Source organism: Aegilops tauschii, chromosome 3, assembly GCF_002575655.3.
Source record: "Aegilops tauschii subsp. strangulata cultivar AL8/78 chromosome 3, Aet v6.0, whole genome shotgun sequence".
NCBI lineage: Eukaryota > Viridiplantae > Streptophyta > Magnoliopsida > Poales > Poaceae > Aegilops > Aegilops tauschii.
The window spans coordinates 534,152,904-534,174,750 of record NC_053037.3 but is presented as its reverse complement, the minus strand read 5'-3'; the positions used below and the strand labels follow the sequence as shown (position 1 = coordinate 534,174,750).

The window sequence follows — 21,847 nt, the reverse complement described above, 5'->3', positions numbered from 1 at the left end:
GCCTTTTTTTTTTAACATGGAACAAAGCAAGTAAAGAGCAAATTGCTGATATATCATGGTATACCTATCTTTTCATCAGGATTTTCTTTATTTATAACCATTTGCACATCGCCACCGCAGGGGAAATAAGACATCCATAAGCACAACGAAGAACCAGAATGATGGTTCTATCTTGAAACGGCGAGGAGAGGAATACGAGATGTCCAGGGCAAAATTTGCAAGTAAGCATGTTATTATGTTCCACGTGCACTTAATACACTGCAAAATCAAAGCCTCCGGGAGTGCCTCTTCAACTCGGCATCATTGCCGCCTAGAGCTCGCACGGGCGTGGTAGCCCTCAATCTAGCAGTAATCAGGTTGAATCCTTTGAATCCTTATGGGGGGGGGGGGGGGGGGGGGGGGGGTGTGTTCTCTGCTCAAAACCCATTGGGCTTGCTCCCGGTCCCGGCCTTTGAAGATTTCTGCTGCTGGTCATGGTAGAATGCAGCATCCAGCGCCTGGAAATTATTATATAATCAGCTTGCTGAAAATTATTCAAAGAAAACTGGTATTCATGTGTTTTATTTATGGCATCAACAGCAAGGAAGCAAGTATCCAATGAGCACGAAAACCAGCAAATGAAAATAAAAGCAGCATTCAATACAAATATTTGATCCCTTCTGCAGCTCTGCTTTACAAATATGGAAATGCATCTAGCTAAATCGGTATAGGTGGATAGTTTTCTCCAAGTTCAGATAATTCATGGGGTAATGGTAATCAAACACAACAGTAAGAAGCGTTAGGAACCTGTGTCATGGGCTTTACGAGTTGAGATATTTCATGCCGTACATCAGGCTGTGCCGATTCCTTTATATCCTGCACGTACGAAGTTGCACAGATGAATATAATCAAAGGCAATTTCAGTTATAATTAGATAGGTTCCAAATATCTACTGTGCTGAGGAAGATTAACCTGTAACTTCTGATATATCTGTGTCATTGCTTCCTTCAGCCGTTGAACCTGTGGAACAACCGGACAAGTACATAAACATCTAAGGAATAATGGTCTGGATGTTTTAACTGCTTAAGATAGCTTACCATATGGCAGTCCTACCAGGTATCTAGATTATAAATTAGTAACAACACCACAGTAAGAACATAACCATCAATCTGGGCATCCTTGACTTGCTATTACGCTGTGTACACAAATATACCAATACTAGACTGTATAACACAATCTTATCAACTGCTATTTTCAGTAAGTGGTTCTATTAACAGAACTAATACAGTATGAGAAAAGCTAGAAACAAATTGGTTAGTTAAATGCAACATTTTGATAGCCAAAAATATATTAAAAATAATATTCCCTCTGATCCAAATTAATTATCGCAGCTTTAGTACAAAGTTGCACTAGAGCTGCGACAATTAATTTGGATTGGAGGGAGTAATAAGAATAAGAACCTGGTGGTGGTCAATTTCCATAATTACTGATAGCAAGGAAACAGACAAGCACCATTTTGGCAACACATCAAACTCCACCACTAAAAATATTAACTGATCATCTGTACTTGCTTTTATTAGTTATTATTCACATTTATAACATGCACTGGTATTGTTCTCATCTTGAAACAGGAAACTACATTTCAGTAACCATTTGTTTAATCAAAAGTCACCCAGCCACTGAGCTACTTTTACCAACTTCCACCGAAATACTACTTGTGGGTTACACAATATTTCAGATAAGATAGGAGTGACAATACACCTTATTACTAAGGACTGCGGTTGTTATTGGGTATGATGACCAAAAATGGCGCAGCAACTCCTGGATAGCCGTCCAATGCTAACAAAATAGACAGTCACAATAAACTCTGTCAATACAAGATGTATAATAAGATCTCGAGTGCGGTGATAAGAAGATTTTAGAAGATCTCGGACAAATATACATAAATAAATAAATAAAGGTACATTAAGATAAGTCCGGAAAATAAACATTCTAGAAAAAATTGGAAGTACAGTACAGCTTCTGCATAAAAGGTAAATAGGTGCAGTATCTCACATCCATAAGTTCATCTCGTGTTCGGTGAGGAAGACGACCAAGGAGACTGTCTTGGGGATTCTTAAGATTGAGCCTCCGTGAACGCGAAATTCCTTCATTCAATTCGTTAAGAACCTAGGCCCATACCATGTAGGTAGTTAGGTTTTCCTGCTCATGCAATTTAATACCTTAAGAATAGAGAAGCCACAGCAATACAGCATCCAAAACGTGTGTTTGTAAGGGAAACTTGGAGTATTCAGGTATTGGGAGTATTGGGATGTTGATGAAATGACAATCCAACATCAAGATCGGAACAAAACAAACAAAGGTAAACCAGTTTCATTTGCAAAATGGATACTGTTTCTTTTTTGGCAATGCAAAATTGTGGACCAGATAAGGTGTAAGTTAGTCATATATAAAACAGTTACACAAACATCAACTTTTCTGATAGTAGAAGTGTTTGTACCATTTAGAATGCTGGGCCTATCATTGTGTCCATAGAAATGGTTGGGAACTGATTGGTTAGTTCTATGCAAATTTTCTTCACTGGTTTTGGAAGAGCAAATTCTCTTCCAGTAAAATATGTACAAACACAAAGAACCACCGTCCCGTTTACAGAGGAAACAAGATTCACCTACACTGGATGAGGTAACCGCATGACAGAGGAAATGAAAGAGTAATAGACCAATGCGCAGCGGGGGGAGGGGGGTTTAGTACACCAATAATTTTGCTTATGAGATACTACTACTCCCTCCATTCCAACGAATAAGGCGCACACGCATTCCAAATCCAACTTTAACCATAAATTAGACCAATAATATATAATTTTTGTGACCTACAAATTATACCATTGAAAACTTCTTTCGAATACGAATTCAACGGCACAATTTTAGTCGCATATAACCCACATTTAGTTAGTCTAATTTATTGTTGAAGTTCATTTTTTAAATGCATGCATGCTTTATTCGTTGGAATGGAGGGAGCAAGTCAGATATATCTACAGACATGCATCTTTCAAGGAAACAGGACCTAATCCCCGTAAAGTTTATTATAGAACATTGGTATCAGGTTCAAGTAGAACTGCTTACCTTTAGAGCAACATCAGACTGAACAACAGGACAGTTCATTTTCACGGAAGATATTTGATCCATTAAATGACGGAATGCATCATCGGTGCTCAGGCTGCAGCTGCGGGCCTTTCTTCCATCGTTGCTACCTAAAGGTCTCAGAGCATTTGCTTGCTGAGAATCAAAATATTCTCGAGGATCCTATAAAGACAAGAAAGGCGTGAGAATCCATAATCTTGCGATATATTGCTGTAGTTGATACTCCCTCCATCCCGAATTAGTTGTCTTAGATTTGTCTAGATACGGATGTATATAGACACGTTTTAGTGTTAGGTACATCCATTATCTAGACAAATCTAAGACAACTAATTTGGGGTGGAGGTAATATATTATATCAAGCCATATGAACCAACTATTACCTTTATACAAAGTGGTGCATATGGGAGACTTCGTGGAGCTTGCAGATCCTCTATCTCAGTCATGCGGGCCACCTTTACCAATCTCTCATGACTAGCATCATCAGCAGCAGAGCTAGGAGGTGGTTCTGTAGTTCATAACTCATCAGCCTAGTAAGGAACTAATTACGGTGAGAAAAGATGCACACAGCGATATAATTACTAACCCTTCTTGGACCTTGCAAGTGCTTCAGCCACAGTCTTTGTATCAGTTGATTCAATATCTGCAAAAAGACGCATAACAAATACAATCACCTTACGCACTGAAACCACATGGTACATTAATACTAAGTTATTAACAGCATAAGCAAATGCAAAGTAGAAATGATTGGCATTCCTCTGATGTGAAGGGGAAAGTACACCAGCACAGAGAAGGTACTACACTAGAGCATTACAGTGTGCAACCAACCAGCAGTATAGGACGGTTGATTTGTGCAACTGTCGGTGCATTCTTTTTCAGGAAGTATTAGACAGACAAACAGGAAGCCAGTAGAAGTGTAGTCGCAGATGAACTGTTAGGCTGTTAGCATATCAGTATCATCTCATAACAGTAATAGCATGCTTGACCAATCAACTTCAGTATACAAAAACTTAAATGAGACAGCATGAAAACTTTTGAGTTGAGTTCAAAACTTCACCTGTTGATCTCCCTTCAAGAACAACAGCAGCATGCCGATTCAGATCCTGAGAAAGTGTTCTCCTAGCCAACTCGCTATCAATATCAGCTGTCTCTCTGCTGCCATCACGGAGAATCCCATGATCCTAGATGCCCGAAAGAATAATGATATGAATTTTTTCAAAATAGGACTAAGCACTACATGAGGTTGTTGATCAAAATAGCAGACAAAGCTGCTCATTATGAGAAACGGATAAACCGCTTGTCTTTGTGAACTTGTAGATATAACAAAACAGTAGCAAGAACACAAACACACCGGAAGATGGATGTAGTCATCCCCTGCATCTGCCTCCATGTCTAATGTTGGATCAACTCGTTTTATCTGTAAACAATAATTGAGACATCAATTTTTTTTGAAGGAAACATGTATTGCAAAATATGCAGGATGACAACAATAAACAGCTAGAATTATACCTTGAGCTTTGCCTCCTTGGCAAGTATATCATCATTTTTCAAAAACATGGCTAATTCCTCATCATCAGCGGCTTCAGCTTTTGCCGCTAAAGTATTTTTTGTCCTAAGTAGATACTCAGCTCTACAGTATTTTGTCCAAAAATCCTTTTCTGACAACTTTTTGGGAGTCACGGGAGATGAAGGAAAAACAGAGCAAAATGAGAATCCAAATCCACTTTATGCCAACACAGATATAGTATAAACTAACTTCAACTTAAGCTCAAGCTTCCTAAAGCCTATGGCAGGGCACATGAAAATAGTATGCACTATCTTACCTTCTTCGGGACATAATCCAAAAATGCCCGATGCACGGCTGGCTTTTCTGCAAAAATCTGCAAAACCTCAAATAATATATCATATTCATAACAACTGATTTTCAAGACTTAGTCAACATCCAATAAACAATCTCGGAGTTTAGCATTTACATGGTTAATAATGTATGCCAGGTAAACTAGTATTACTGAGCAGATGTAGCCCAGCCCAAGGACCAGAATAAGCCTGTTCGACCGGGTCAAGAAATGCGGTCACGACAGTGTGGCCTCACTCACAGGTGGCTACCCATGTGAGTCAAAAGGGGCAATGTTCTTCACGACACTGATTATGAATGTGGCCCGATGAATCCAGGCCGATGACCCTAAGAGTCAGATAATACGTCGATACAATCTAAATGTATTCAGAGAAGGGAACAAGGAAGAGAATGAGAAGGGAGTGGGCTGTGGGACTAGCTCACTTCCTCTCAGTCTCTCTCTTCCACTCTGCCCTTCTCCCGTTGCTATTGCATGGGGTCATGACCAGCAGCTTCCTGGTGGACAACCAGATCACAAGAATACAGGATGCTCGACCTGACATCGTGAATCGCAGGGTGACCTGCAATCCAAGTTACTATGTCCAGGACAGGCTTACAATGCCTGATAGTCTAGACAGGCCAATCCTGAGCATAGCTTCAATGATCCAGACTAATAGATGCAAGAATGCGTTCGAGTAGCCCAGTCGAGGTTTTTGAACAGGTATAGCTAAACACAGTGGAATTTACATTTTTCATGCAGTAAAAATGGCATATTTAGATTTTTCACGGCATAAAAATGGCTTGACAAGGGATCATACCATTCTATATGTATGTCAAGTACTGAAGAAGAAGAAAAATAGAACTGTGTCATCACAAAGAGTTACAGTTTGTAAAATACCACCCAGTGAGGATGACGTGGAGTCTAGGACCATGTGTCAGTACATGACCCTAAGAAAACAAGTGAGGTGTTGCTCCTTACACAGAATGCAATAGGTGCTAATAAATAGTTGGTCAAGTGGAACCATTAAACAACACAACTGTTTAGAAATTCCATCAACCATAGCATTACACCTTTTTTAGGTACATAGCACTGCACATGACAGTTAAAAATATTGCAAATGATGCTACCAGGCAGACCAACATTTAGATGAATGCATAGCTGCATTTATGATGGTTGAAGAAGTAGCAAATGATGCAAGCAGGTAAACCTGCTTTAGATGATAATTCATTACCAAGGTAGAAACAATGTACCTGATGGATAATCTCAGTAGTCAGACTGAAAGTAACCTTGTTTGTCTGTGGAAGGATACACATGAATCACAAATGAGTAAATTAAGATAACCAACATTCAGTGAAGTCAATAAGTGATAAACTATCATGGTATGCCACATAGGCTTGCAATGACTATAGGCCCATAGCATACCTGCCCATCAGCTGATGGCCTAACATCAGCTAGCATGGCACTTTTGAAACCTGGCTTTTGTTTTGATGCTTTGTTTGTTTCATCGTCAAGTAAATTCTGCAGAAGGACTTAAATAAGTATTGGTTGCAACTGAATAAAAATATACTACAAAACAAACAGAAATTGTATCCGCGCACAGTAGTTTTTACCTTTCTTGTTGCCCAAAATTCAGACTCTTGCAGAATATTGCCAAGCACAAACTTCTTATGTAACTTCTGCAGTTCACTGCAAACAGAGAAGGTTCAACAAGACAATAATACAACAGAACTGTGTTTCCTCTGGTTGGATATGATAGTCTGAAAATCTGTCTGTATCATTCTCTTAAAACAACATACGAAGATTAAATGTTCATCCCTACAGCTACACAGATCTGTTAACCTAACAGCATCAACATGCTCCTGACGTGATCTATTAATAAAATATAACCGAATGACATTACACCAACAACAGTAGCATTTCGTCCCAAGCAAGTTCTACGCTAGGAAATATATCTGAATGACATTCCCATACAAAAAACGGATAGGTGAATACATTTTGGCATCTGCACTTTATTTTGGCTCTTTCAAAGTTCTACAGTTACAACTTACAACACATAAAAGGCATATCATTTTCAATCTAGAAGCTATGCCACCAGCTTCATTACGTAATGTTGCACAGATTTGTATGCTGATGAAACCAACCAGTAAAGACCAGTTAAAAGTGAAGCTTTAGTATCATCTTTGAATAAGTGAACCTACGAAAGCCAAATGTATACTTAACAAGAAAAAAAAAATAGAATCAGGTAATCAATTGAAAAGCACAAGCACATAAGGGCTCAGCAAAAATTACTAAAAGAGCAAGACAGCTTGCACTGTTGCGGTTTAGTATTAAATTATTATCAATACCCCATGTTGCTGTCAGCAGAAGAATCATGCAGGGTGTTTGAAATACAGATATTACCTGTCTTCTCGTAGCAATTTCATCCGCCGTTCCATTTCGGCAGAACTGAGCTGTTCTGGACCAGTTGACACAGCTGATTTTTCTGAAGGTACATTTGTTCTAGCAGGCACAGTACCTTGATGTTTGCCTAAAACCCTAGCTGAAAGGACAACATCACCAGTTAGTTCTATATTTTGTTGGCAATAATTGTGTAGACTAGAGGTGAAACTCACAATCAAAATATAGAAGCAAGGACCAAAAGTAACATTAAAAATGCATGTACTCAGTCTAACAAGAATAATCATTTTCAAAAGATGTATTTGCTCATAATATGTGATCTATTTGATGGCAGAAAATGACATGCCTATTAGAAACATTTACTGAACATTACCTACAAAGTCGCGACACAAATCACGGTTACCAACATTGTCAAATTCAAAAATATAGCCTCCCCCCTGAAAAAAGCACAGAAATGACAATCTTCTCAGTCACAGAAATAAATGCAGAGCATATATATGCCTATCAACCAAAACTCAACAGGATGTTTATATTTTATTAATTGATCATACCTTGTCAGAATCTTTTGAAAGATTCAATAATGGCGGCGTTGGTTTGCTACCATCTACCTTGTTAAACTTGTGGCCTGAAGCACATGTAAGAAGAAGCTACAAAGTTACCATCAAGCATATTGGTAATGACCATGAAATCAATTCTCATCAACCAACATGCATGGCCTACTCTGGCACAGCTGATGAGCTGAATATGTAATATTGGACATATGTATTCTGAATATGTAATCTTGGATGTATATGTTCTCCATTCTGTTGAATCATTTCAAACAAACCCACGGCAAATCGCAAACCACATCTAGTAACTGCCCATCTATCTACAATTAAGTAGTTTCCTAACACATCAGAACAATGGCAGTACTTCAATTTTGTACAACCCTCAGTGCTATGAATTATTTAAGATATCTTCCGATATTCCGATAAATCGGCCGATTTATCGCTTATCGTTGTCTAACCGATAAGATAAATCGGACGATAAATTAGCTGATATGGCGATAAATCGGCCGATATGCCGATAAACTGGCCGATTTACCCCTTATCTTGGGTCAACCGATAAGTTCCCGATAAGCGATATCCCGAACATAGCGCTGCATATGGACAAAGGACAAGTACCTTTGATGCTTCGGAAATCAACATTGAGCTTCATTAGTGAGCGTGGATCATTAGGGGTAAATATTAACTTGTCTTCACTCTGCAATTACAAGAACAAAGAAGCGCATTATGATCACTTGCAAGCAACGGTAAGACTGCATCAGCACCAAATATGAAAATACTAGGAATATCATACATAAACAATGCAATCATGAACCAAACAACTGCCTCAAGCGGATTTTTTATAGCATGTGTTGAGCCCCCAATTTCATTAAGCAAACTGGGTGTTCTTACTTGGGGCACAAATTGGCTCCCACTGAAGGCAAACGCGGCACCACCGGGCTTGACACACAATCCTTTTGCTCCAACCGCAATGCTAACTTACGGCGGATCAGACTTACTCTGTTCCACGACTAAACCCAAATGTTGGGTGCAGTACACATACAACGATGAGGAAAGCACAGGCACACGCACACGCACTCCGATCTAGTAAGCAGCAGCATGCTTCAATTTCTTCTGTTTTGCGTCCAATCAGAAACCTACTCTGGATCAATCAGTTGGTCACCTCAACACTGATAACCCCCTGCCGAGCAACCACGCCTCGACGACCGAGCAGCAAAAGCAATGCCGGCGCAAGCCAAGACCAATACAAGCTGCCTGAAATAAGGGGGGTTTCGGATGGGAGGTGCGAATGGTGTGTGTGTGTGTGGTGGGGGGGGGGGGGGGGGGGGGGGGGGGGGGCGGAGACGGCGACCGAGGATGTGGACGCACCATGCGGAGGACGCCGCCGTGGCCGGGGTCCTTGAGCGTGGTCTTGTACTTGGCACCGATCGTCATGGTCCCCATCGCCTCCTCCTCCTCGCTCTCAACGGCGCAGGGAGAGGGCGAGGCAGCTAGCTAGACAAGGATTCGCCCGCAAACCTCGGGCAAGTGACACCCGGATGGTCGCCTCGCCTCGCCGGCGCCGGTGCCGATAGGGTTGGTGTCGATGTCGAGCTCGAAGGAGGGCTTCGCGCGTGCAGTCGGGGACTGGAGTCGTTGCAGGGGCGGAACACGAGACGCTGCGGGGAGCTGGGACTCCGGCACAGGGAGGGGCGGCGGCGGCGGCGGAAGGAGATGCTGGTGGGAGGCGGCGGTGCTCGTCGGTCTGAGCGAGGGAGGGACGGCGAGGGGAAAAGGAGGCCGAGCGAACGTGTGGGCTGGCGGTGGCACTGGTCCGTAAATAAGAAGACAAGGTCGTGGCTAAAAGCTAGGTCGCGTTTGGGTAGACCGAACTGATCGGTTTTCTTTTTAAGATAAGAAGAAGAAAATACGGTCTTCTGAAATGACAGAATAGAACCGATTTTTTAACCAGAATTCGGTTCAAAAAATCGGTCTTCTGAAATGACAGAATCAGAACCGATTTTTTTATTGAACCAGAAATTTAGTGGGGTTCCGGTTAAAAACTGAACTAGACTGCACGATATGTAACATCATTCTGAAAAAAATAAAGTACTTTCCTGTTTTTTCCCATGATAATATATGTCTCATTTATATCATCGGAAAAGTTATTTTCCTATCCACTGGCAGTTAGCGATAGGCACGGACGATTTCCTTCAATCGCTAGTTCCCTAATTTTTCGGCCACGATCGCTTCTTCTCCTGATTTTTTTTAACCGTCAATGGTTATTCGAACCCAGGACGTGGTGATAAGTGAATGACCCGTTTCACCAACTCAACTAAAGCATGCCGTTGTTGAAACTACAAAAGCTACGTATTTGACCTTGTATTAATAACATATCGCCCAAATTTATGTGTTTTTCTTGTTCCTTTCTTGGATTATCTCTAGCGCATAATGTGTTGATCTTTCTCATTAACTTCTACCTGGAAAAAGTTATTGAAACATACCGTGATAAATTATATGTAAGTATTGAGACAAACCAGAGACCTGAAAACTTAGCTACAGACACCATGACAAGTTTCATTCAGGAAAAAAGTTGTTATGAAACATACACCGATAACTTCTGTGTTAATAACAAGATAATATAGGCAAATTATACATGATAACTTACATGCAAACATCACGGTAGCTTTTTGACCCTGGATTTTTAACCCAATACAACCGCAATAATTTATGTGTACATAACATGGTAAATATGCACCTTAGACCTGATAACTTATGTACATACACGGTGGTAACTTTTTACCCGAAAAAAGTTGTTGAAAACATACCCTTGATAAGTTTGTCTAAATAGCATGGTAACGTAGGCACCACGGGCCTGACAACTTAGGTATAAAGACCCGACAACCTATCTTTAATAACATGATATTATACACACCGTAGATTGGATAAGTTATGTACAAACACCACAGTAACATTTGACTATGCGGAAAAGGGAGGGAGTAGTTGAAAAACATACCTCCGATAACTTATGTGTAAAGAAAGCTAATTTCCGACTGGTCGCGCATTTGCTTCAGATCCGAACGTCCCACGTCGTCAGATAGGAAAATGAGCGGCTCGTGATCAACCTTATCCCTTCCTCCTTTCTCTCCCTCGACGGCGCCCAATCTCCTTCCTCCTGCGCCAGGTGGCCAAGGAGAGCTACCAGGCGCGAGACCAAGTGTAGCAGCAGCTCCTCGTGCGCGGCCAAGCAGGCGGCGGCGCTAGAGGTAACGTTGATGTTAGCATGGTAACTCACGCATCGAAAAACCCCGATAACTTATGCACCCTGGTCCTGGTACTTTCGCGAGGAGGGGTGATGAAATATACCCCCGATAACTTTTATGCGAATAGCACGGTAACTCACACATCGCAGACCCGATAACTTATGTACGCCGGTCTTGGTAAATTTGGCGACCAGATGGGGGGGCTCTGTTGGTGAAATGTACGTCCGGTAACTTTTTGTGTGAATAGCATGATAACTCACACATCACAGACCTGATAACTTATGACCCCCGGTCCTGATAACTTGGCGTAGGGGTGGGTGTTGATGAAACATCCACGGTAACTTTGGTGTGAATATCATGGTAACTCATACATCGGAGACCTGATAACTTATGCAACCCGGTCCTGGTAACTTTGGCGAATAGAGGTGATGAAATATACCCCCAATAACTTTTATGTGAATATCACAATAACTCGCACATCGCTCACCTGATAACTTATGTACCTAGGTCTTGGTAAATTTGTCGACCGGGTGGAGGGAGGCACGTTGATGAAATACCCTCGGTTATTTTTTGTGCGAATGGCTTCATAACTCGCACATCGCAGGCCTGATAATTTTTGGGAGGAAAAAATGTTGGAAACAAATCTTGATGCTAGTAGTTTCCATATTGTAGTTTTATAGCCTAAAAAATCATGCTAAAGCTAATAATTGAACTCAAGACTTCAATATTGAGATCATAACACACTAGCCAACTCACCCACTACTTGACTCTTCACAAGTTCAAATAAAATACCACTTTTTTGACCATCCGAGGTGAAAAAGTTGTTAAAATATACTGCTACCTCTTGAGCATGCGTTGATTTTCCCTTGAAGAGGAAAGGATGATGCAGCAAAGTAGCGTAAGTATTTCCCTCAGTTTTTGAGAACCAAGGTATCAATCCAGTAGGAGGACACACGCAAGTCCCTCGTACCTACACAAACCAATAAGAACCTTGCAACCAACGCGATAAAGGGGTTGTCAATCCCTTCACGGTCACTTGCAAAAGTGAGATCTGATAGAGATGATAAGATAATATTTTTGGTATTTTTATGATAAAGATTGAAAGTAAAGATTGCAAAATAAACAGCGATAGAAATAGCTAGTTGACGGGAGATTAATATGATGGAAAATAGACCCGGGGGCCATAGGTTTCACTAGTGGCTTTTTTCAAGATAGCATAAGTATTACGGTGGGTGAACAAATTACTATCGAGCAATTGATAGAAAAATGCATAATTATGAGAATATCTAGGCATGATCATGTATGTAGGCATCACGTCCGTGACAAGTAGACCGACTCCTGCCTGCATCTACTACTATTACTCCACACATCGACCGCTATCCAGCATGCATCTAGAGTATTAAGTTCATAAGAACAGAGTAACGCATTAGGTAAGATGACATGATGTAGAGGAATAAACTCAAGCAATATGATGTAAACCCCATCTTTTTATCATCGATGGCAACAATACAATACGTGTCGTTTCCCCTGCTGTCACTGGGATCGAGCAATGCAAGATTGAACCCAAAGCTAAGCACTTCTCCAATTGCAAGAAAGATCAATCTAGTAGGCCAAACCAAACTGATAATTCGAAAAGACTTGCAAAGATAACAAATCATACATAAAAGAATTCAGAGAAGATTCAAATATTGTTCATAGATAATCTTGATCATAAACCCACAATTCATTGGATCTTGACAAACACACCGCAAAAAGAGTTACATCGAATAGATCTCCAAGAAGATCGAGAAGAACTTTGTATTGAGATCCAAAGAGAGAGAAGAAGCCAGCTAGCTAATAACTATGGACCCGAAGGTCTGAGGTAAATGCTACCTCTTGAGCACTGCGTTGGTTTTCCCTTGAAGAGGAAAGGGTGATGCAGCAAAGTAGCGTAAGTATTTCCCTCAGTTTTTGAGAACCAAGGTATCAATCCAGTAGGAGGCTACGCGCGAGTCCCTCGCACCTACACAAACAAATAAATCCTCGCAACCAACGCGATAAGGGGTTGTCAATCCCTACACGGTCATTTACGAGAGTGAGATCTGATAGATATGATAAGATATTTTTTTTGGTATTTTTATGATAAAGATGCAAAGTAAAATAAAAGCAACGGAAATAACTAAGTGTTGGAAGATTAATATGATGGAAAATAGACCCGGGGGCTATAGGTTTCACTAGTGGCTTCTCTCAAGAGCATAAGTATTTTACGGTGGGTGAACAAATTACTGTTGAGAAATTGACAGAATTGAGCATAGTTATGAGAATATCTAGGTATGATCATGTATATAGGCATCACGTCCGAGACAAGTAGACCGACTCCTGCCTGCATCTACTACTATTAATCCACACATCGATCGCTATCCAGCATGCATCTAGAGTATTAAGTTCATAAGAATAGAGTAACGCTTTAAGCAAGATGACATGATGTAGAGGGATAAATTCATGCAATATGATAAAAACCCCATCTTGTTATCCTCGATGGCAACAATACAATACGTGCCTTGCTGCCCCTACTGTCACTGGGAAAGGACACCGCAAGATTGAACCCAAAGCTAAGCACTTCTCCCATTGCAAGAAAGATCAATCTAGTAGGCCAAACCAAACTGATAATTCGAAGAGACTTGCAAAGATAACCAATCATACATAAAAGAATTCAGAAGATTCAAATATTGTTCATAGATAACTTGATCATAAACCCACAATTCATCGGTCTCAATAAACACACGGCAAAAAAAGATTACATCGAATAGATCTCCACAAGAGAGGGGGAGAACATTGTATTGAGATCCAAAAAGAGAGAGGAAGCCATCTAGCTAATAACTATGGACCCGAAGGTCTGAGGTAAACTACTCACACTTCATCGGAGAGGCTATGGTGTTGATGTAGAAGCCCTCCGTGATCGATGCCCCCTCCGGCGGAGCTCCGGAACAGGCCCCAAGATGGGATCTCGTGGGTACAGAAGGTTGCGAAGGTGGAATTAGGTTTTTGGCTCCGTATCTGATCGTTTGGGGGTACGTAGGTATATATAGGAGGAAGGAGTACGTCAGTGGAGCAACGTGGGGCCCACGAGGGTGGAGGGCGCGCTTGGGAGGGGGGTAGGCGCGCCCCCCTACCTCGTGGCTTCCTGGTGGCTTTCTTGACGTAGGGTCCAAGTCCTCTGGATCATGTTCGTTCCGAAAATCACGTTCCCGAAGGTTTCATTCCATTTGGACTCCGTTTGATATTCTTTTTCTGCGAAACTCTGAAATAGGCAAAAAACAGCAATTCTGGGCTGGGCCTTCGGTTAATAGGTTAGTCCCAAAAATAATATAAGAGTGAATAATAAAGCCCAATAATGTCCAAAACAGAAGATAATATAGCATGGAGCAATCAAAAATTGTAGATATGTTGGAGACGTCGAGTAGGTAAATGATAAAAACAGAATTTTTGATGTGGAATGCTACTTGGCATAATTTCAATGTAATTCTTCTTAATTGTGGTATGAATATTCAGATCCGAAAGATTCAAGATAAAAGTTCAATATTGACATAAAAATAATAATAATTCAAGCATACTAACTAAGTAATTATGTCCTCTCAAAATAACATGGCCAAAGAAAGTTCATCCCTACAAAATCATATAGTTTAGTCATGCTCCATTTTCGTCACACAAGAATGCTCTCATCATGCACAACCCCGATGACAAGCCAAGCAATTGTTTCATACTTTAGTAATCTCAAACCTTTTCAACCTTCACGCAATACATGAGCGTGAGCCATGGATATAGCACTATGGGTGGAATAGAATATGATGATGGGGGTTATGTGGAGAAGACAAAAAAGGAGAAAATCTCACATCAACGAGGCTAATCAATGAGCTATGGAGATGCCCATCGATTGATGTTAATGCCAGGAGTAGGGATTGCCATGCAACGGATGCACTAGAGCTATAAATATATGGAAGCTCAACAAAAGAAACTAAGTGGGTGTGCATCCAACTTGCTTGCTCACGAAGACCTAGGGCACTTGAGGAGGCCCATTGTTGGAATATACAAGCCAAGTTCTATAATGAAAAATTCCCACTAGTATATGAAAGTGACAAAACAAGAGACTCTCTATCATGAAGATTATGGTGCTACTTTGAAGCACAAGTGTGGTAAAAGGATAGTAACATTGTCCCTTCTCTCATATTTTTGGGCCCTCTTTTTTTATGGCCTTTCTCTTTTTTTTTATTCCTCAATGGGGACAATGCTCTAGAAAAATGATGATCATCACACTTCTATTTATTTACAATTCAATGAGTACAACTCGATACTAGAACAAAGTATGACTCTATATGAATGCCTCCGGCGGTGTACCGGGATATGCAATGAACCAAGAGTGATATGTATGAAAGAATTATGAACGGTGGCTTTGCCACAAATACTATGTCAACTACATGATCATGCAAAGCAATATGATCATGATGAACGTGTCATGATAAACGGAATGGTGGAAAGTTGCATGGCAATATATCTCGGAATGGCTATGGAAATGCCATAATAGGTAGGTATGGTGGCTGTTTTGAGGAAGATATAAGGAGGTTTATGTGTGAAAGAGCGTATCATATCGCGGGGTTTGGATGCACCTGCGAAGTTTGCACCAACTCTCAATGTGAGAAAGGGCAATGCACGGTACCGAAGAGGCTAGCAATGATGGAAAGGTGAGAGTGCGTATAATCCATGGACTCAACATTAGTCATAAAGAACTCACATACTTATTGCAAAAATCTACAAGTCATCAAAAACCAAGCACTACGCGCATGCTCCTAGGGGGATAGATTGGTAGGAAAAGACCATCGCTCGTCCCCGACCGCCACTCATAAGGAGGACAATCAAAGAACACCTCATGTTTCAAATTTGTTACATAACGTTTACCATACGTGCATGCTACGGGACTTGCAAACTTCAACACAAGTATTTCTCAAATTCACAACTACTCAACTAGCACAACTTTAATATTACTACCTCCATATCTCAAAACAATCAACAAGCATCAAACTTCTCTTAGTATTCAACACACTCATAAGAAAGTTTTTACTAATCTTGAATACCTAGCATATTAGGATTATTTAAGAAAATTACCATGCTATTTAAGACTCTCAAAATAATATAAGTGAAGCATGAGAGATCAATATTTTCTATAAAACAAATCCACCACCGTGCTCTAAAAGATATAAGTGAAGTACTAGAGCAAAAACTATATAACTCAAAAGATATAAGTGAAGCACATAGAGTATTCTAATAATTCCCGAATCATGTGTGTCTCTCTCAAAAGATGTGTACAGCAAGGATGATTGTGGTAAACTAAAAGAAAAGACTCAAATCATACAAGACGCTCCAAGTAAAACACATATCATGTGGTGAATAAAAATATAGCTCCAAGTAAAGTTACCGATGGAAGTAGACGAAAGAGGGGATGCCTTCCGGGGCATCCCCAAGCTTTGGATTTTAGGTGTCCTTAGATTATCTTGGGGGTGCCATGGGCATCCCCAAGCTTAGGCTCTTGCCACTCCTTGTTCCATAATCCATCAAATCTTTTACCCAAAACTTGAAAACTTCACAACACAAAACTCAGCAGAAAATCTCGTGAGCTCCGTTAGCGAAAGAAAACAAAAGACCACTTCAAGGTACTGTAATGAACTCATTCTTTATTTATATTGGTGTTAAACCTACTGTATTCCAACTTCTCTATGGTTTATAAACTCTTTTATTAGCCATAGATTCATCAAAATAAGCAAACAACACACGAAAAACAGAATCTGTCAAAAACAGAACAGTCTGTAGTAATCTGTAATTAACGCAAACTTATGGAACTCCAAAAAATCAGCCAAAATAGGAAGACCTAGAAAATTTGTTTATTGATCAGCAGAAATTGGAATCAATATTTTATCACGTTCTGGTGATTTTTAACAATTATTTTCGTGAACAGAAAGTTTCTGGAAATTTCTGCAAGATCAAATAACTATCATCCAAGAAGATCCTATAGGTTTAACTTGGCACAAACACTAATTAAAACATAAAAACATATCTAAACAGAGGCTAGATCAAATATTTTTTCCTAAACAGAAGCAAAAAGAAAAAAAACTAAAAATAAAATTGGGTTGCCTCCCAACAAACGCTATCGTTTAACGCGCCTAGCTAGGCATAAAAGCAAAGATAGATCTAGGTATTGCCATCTTTGGTAGGCAATTCTTCAATGAGACATCTATCATCCTTAGGATTTTCTTTCTTTTTATTAACTATCAAACTTTTAGGCACAAGATCGAAAAATTCATTTGTAGCAAATGGTTCCTTAATGATAGAGAAAAGATTGGGATGAATACTTATAGATTTGAGATCCGCAGTTTCCTTACTAGAGGATTCACCCTTATTTTTAGGAACATACATAAGCTTGGCAATTTTAGTTGGAGCACTTGGAGTATTCTTTACAGAAGAAAAAGTGGTTCCCAAGTTGGTAATGATACCCTCAAGTTTATTGATTCTAGTGGAATCTTGATTTATTCTTTCATTAACTATGGGTTCATTCTCCTTAATATTTTTCAAAGTGACTCCTACTTTGGATCCATATTGGGTAATTTGATTGTGGATCTTTTTATCCAAATTTTTGATTAACTCTACAGTAGCAACTTTATTTTCAATAATTTCAAGTCTTTGCATTACATGCTCCAAAGTTAACATAGTTCCATTAACCAAAAGAGGTGGTGAGCCAAACAAATCTATCATAGCATTATAAGAATCAAAAGTATGGATACCCAAGAAGTTCCCTCCGGTAATGGTGTCAAGAATATATCTATACCAAGGATTGGCGCCTACATAAAAATTGTGGAGAAAAACGGAAGTAGATTTCTTCCTGGTAGATCTATTTTGAGCATTGCAAATTCTATACCAAGCGTCTTTTGGATTTTCTCCCTCCTTTTGTTTAAAATTGAGAACTTCATTTTCGGGAGACAACGGAGAAGATAAAGGACTAGCCATGACGACAAACAAACGAAAAATAGGCGAACGAAAAAGAGAGGGCGAATAAAATGGCAAGGGTGAAGTGGGGGAGAGGAAAACGAGAGGCAAATGGCAAATAATGTAATGCGGGAGATAAGGGAGTGTGACGGGTACTTGGTAAGTTGACTTTTGCATAGACCTCCCCGGCAACGGTGCCAGAAATCCTTCTTGTTACCTCTTGAGCACTGCGTTGGTTTTCCCTTGAAGAGGAAAGGGTGATGCAGCAAAGTAGCGTAAGTATTTCCCTTAGTTTTTGAAAACCAAGGTATCAATCCAGTAGGAGGCTACGCGCGAGTCCCTCGCACCTACACAAACAAATAAATCCTCGCAACCAACGCGATAAGGGGTTGTCAATCCCTACACGGTCATTTACGAGAGTGAGATCTGATAGATATGATAAGATATTTTTTTGGTATTTTTATGATAAAGATGCAAAGTAAAATAAAAGCAACGGAAATAACTAAGTGTTGGAAGATTAATATGATGGAAAATAGACCCGGGGGCCATAGGCTTCACTAGTGGCTTCTCTCAAGAGCATAAGTATTTTACGGTGGGTGAACAAATTACTGTTGAGCAATTGACAGAATTGAGCATAGTTATGAGAATATCTAGGTATGATCATGTATATAGGCATCACGTCCGAGACAAGTAGACCGACTCCTGCCTGCATCTACTACTATTAATCCACACATCGACCGCTATCCAGCATGCATCTAGAGTATTAAGTTCATAAGAACAGAGTAACGCTTTAAGCAAGATGACATGATGTAGAGGGATAAATTCATGCAATATGATAAAAACCCCATCTTGTTATCCTCGATGGCAAAAATACAATACGTGCCTTGCTGCCCCTACTGTCACTGGGAAAGGACACCGCAAGATTGAACCCAAAGCTAAGCACTTCTCCCATTTCAAGAAAGATCAATCTAGTAGGCCAAACCAAACTGATAATTCGAAGAGACTTGCAAAGATAACGAATCATACATAAAAGAATTCAGAAGATTCAAATATTGTTCATAGATAAACTTGATCATAAACCCACAATTCATTGGTCTCAACAAACACACCGCAAAAGAAGATTACATCGAATAGATCTCCACAAGAGAGGGGGAGAACATTGTATTGAGATCCAAAAAGAGAGAGGAAGCCATCTAGCTAATAACTATGGACCCGAAGGTCTGAGGTAAACTACTCACACTTCATCGGAGAGGCTATGGTGTTGATGTATGATACGTCTCCAACGTATCTATAATTTTTGATTGCTCCATACTATATTATCTACTGTTTTGGACATTATTGGGCTTTATTATTCACTTTTATATTATTTTTTGGACTAACCTATTAACCGGAGGCCCAGCCCAGAATTGTTGTTTTTTGCCTATTTCAGAGTTTCGCAGAAAAGGAATATCAAACGGAGTCCAAACGGAATGAAAACTTCGGGAACGTGATTTTTAGGAAGAATATGATCCAGGAGACTTGGACCCTACGTCAAGAAACAAGAGAGGAGGCCACGAGGTAGGGGGCGCGCCTACCCCCCAGGGCGTGCCCTCCACCCTCGTGGGCCCCCTGTTGCTCCACCGACGTACTCCTTCCTCCTATATATACCTACGTACCCCCAGACGATCAGATACGGAGCCAAAAACCTAATTCCACTGCCGCAACCTTCTGTACCCACGAGATCCCATCTTGGGGCCTGTTCCGGAGCTCCGCCGGAGGGGGCATCAATCACGGAGGGCTTCTACATCAACACCATAGCCCCTCCGATGAAGTGTGAGTAGTTTACCTCAGACCTTCGGGTCCATAGTTAGTAGCTAGATGGCTTCTTCTCTCTTTTTGGATCTCAATACAATGTTCTCCCCCTCTCTCGTGGAGATCTCTTCAATGTAATCTTCTTTTGCGGTGTGTTTGTTGAGACCGATGAATTGTGAGTTTATGATCAAGTTTATCTATGAACAATATTTGAGTCTTCTCTGAATTCTTTTATGTATGATTGGTTATCTTTGCAAGTCTCTTCGAATTATCAGTTTGGTTTGGCCTACTAGATTGATCTTTCTTGCAATGGGAGAAGTGCTTAGCTTTGGGTTCAATCTTGCGGTGTCCTTTCCCAGTGACAGTAGGGGCAGCAAGGCACGTATTGTATTGTTGCCATCGAGGATAACAAGATGTTTTTTTTATCATATTGCATGAATTTATCCCTCTACATCATGTCATCTTGCTTAAGGCGTTACTCTGTTTTCATGAACTTAATACTCTAGATGCATGCTGGATAGCGGTCGATGAGTGGAGTAATAGTAGTAGATGCAGGCAGGAGTCGGTCTACTTGTCTCGGATGTGATGCCTGTATACATGATCATACCTAGATATTCTCATAACTATGCTCAATTCTGTCAATTGCTCAACAGTAATTCGTTCACCCACCGTAAAATACTTATGCTCTTGAGAGAAGCCACTAGTGAAACCTATGGCCCCCGGGTCTATCTTCATCATATTAATCTTCCAACACTTAGTTATTTCCTTTGTTTTTTACTTTGCTTTTATTTTACTTTGCATCTTTATCACAAAAATACCAAAAATATTATCCTATCATATCTACCAGATCTCACTCTCGTAAGTGACCGTGAAGGGATTGACAACCCCTTATCGCGTTGGTTGCGAGGATTTATTTGTTTTGTGTAGGTGCGAGGGACTCGCGCGTAGCCTCCTACTGGATTGATACCTTGGTTCTCAAAAACTGAGGGAAATACTTACGCTACTTTGCTGCATCACCCTTTCCTCTTCAAGGGAAAACCAACGCAGTGCTCAAGAGGTAGGAAGAAGGATTTCTGGCGCCGTTGCCGGGGAGGTCTACGCAAAAGTCAACATACCAAGTACCCATCACAATCCCTTATCTCCCGCATTACATTATTTGACATTTGCCTCTCGTTTTCCTCTCCCCCACTTCACCCTTGCCGTTTTATTCGCCCTCTCTTTTTCGTTCGTCTCTTTTTCGCTTGCTTTTTGTTTGCTCGTGTGTTGGATTGCTCGTTTGTCACGATGGCTCAAGATAATACCAAATTATGTGACTTTACCAATACCAACAATAATGATTTACTTAGCACTCCGATTGCTCCTCTTACCGATACTGAATCTTGTGAAATCAATACTGCTTTGTTGAATCTTGTCATGAAAGATCAATTCACCGGCCTTCATAGTGAAGATGCCGCTACTCATCTAAATAGCTTCGTTGATTTGTGTGATATGCAAAACAAGAAAGATGTTGATAATGATATTGTTAAGTTGAAGCTATTTCCTTTTTCGCTTAGAGATCGTGCTAAAGCTTGGTTTTCGTCTTTGCCTAAAAATAGTATTGATTCATGGAATAAGTGCAAAGATGCTTTTATCTCTAAGTATTTTCCTCCCGCTAAGATCATCTCTCTTAGAAACGATATTATCAATTTTAAGCAACTTGATCATGAACATGTTGCACAAGCTTGGGAGAGGATGAAATTAATGATACGTAATTGCCCTACTCATGGTTTGAATTTGTGGATGATTATACAAAACTTTTATGCCGGATTGAATTTTGCTTCTAGAAATCTTTTAGATTCGGCCGTGGGAGACACATTTATGGAAATCAATTTAGGAGAAGCTACTAAACTCCTAGATAATATTATGGTTAA

The 21,847-nt window shown here is 40.3% G+C and overlaps 1 protein-coding gene across 2 annotated transcripts; it reads right to left on the bottom strand.

The window, feature by feature from the left end:
• Window positions 1-31: 31 nt before the first annotated feature.
• On the bottom strand, window positions 32-9,710 carry LOC109740780 (general transcription and DNA repair factor IIH subunit TFB1-3). 2 transcript variants are annotated; one of them, XR_012205544.1, is made up of 20 exons: window positions 9,262-9,710; window positions 8,512-8,590; window positions 7,900-7,973; window positions 7,722-7,785; window positions 7,352-7,490; window positions 6,562-6,637; window positions 6,374-6,469; window positions 6,202-6,246; window positions 4,940-4,996; window positions 4,626-4,781; window positions 4,468-4,533; window positions 4,174-4,297; window positions 3,703-3,759; window positions 3,500-3,624; window positions 3,102-3,281; window positions 2,035-2,181; window positions 1,741-1,818; window positions 952-999; window positions 787-855; window positions 32-497 (listed from the first exon to the last, which is right to left on the bottom strand). XR_012205544.1 is itself a non-coding variant. In XM_045235100.2 (20 exons), exons 1-20 carry the CDS (start codon window positions 9,334-9,336, stop codon window positions 417-419), a joined length of 1,803 nt encoding a protein of 600 aa, XP_045091035.1. In that variant the 5' UTR covers window positions 9,337-9,710; the 3' UTR covers window positions 32-416. The 2 variants fall into 2 exon arrangements, 1 of the variants encoding a protein (XP_045091035.1); XM_045235100.2 differs by having other exon boundaries at window positions 2,035-2,148.
• Window positions 9,711-21,847: the final 12,137 nt, after the last annotated feature.

What these genes read in the sequence shown, in the direction of transcription:
- LOC109740780 (XM_045235100.2), bottom strand. Translation starts at nt 9,336, where the DNA reads ATGGGGACCATGACGATCGGTGCCAAGTACAAGACCACGCTCAAGGAC. An exon ending in CCGCAGTCCTTAGTAATAAG is followed by an intron (nt 1,000 to 1,740) that starts GTGTATTGTCAC and finishes GTTGTTCCACAG; the next exon opens with GTTCAACGGCTGAAGGAAGC. An exon ending in AGATATATCAGAAGTTACAG is followed by an intron (nt 856 to 951) that starts GTTAATCTTCCT and finishes TCGTACGTGCAG; the next exon opens with GATATAAAGGAATCGGCACA.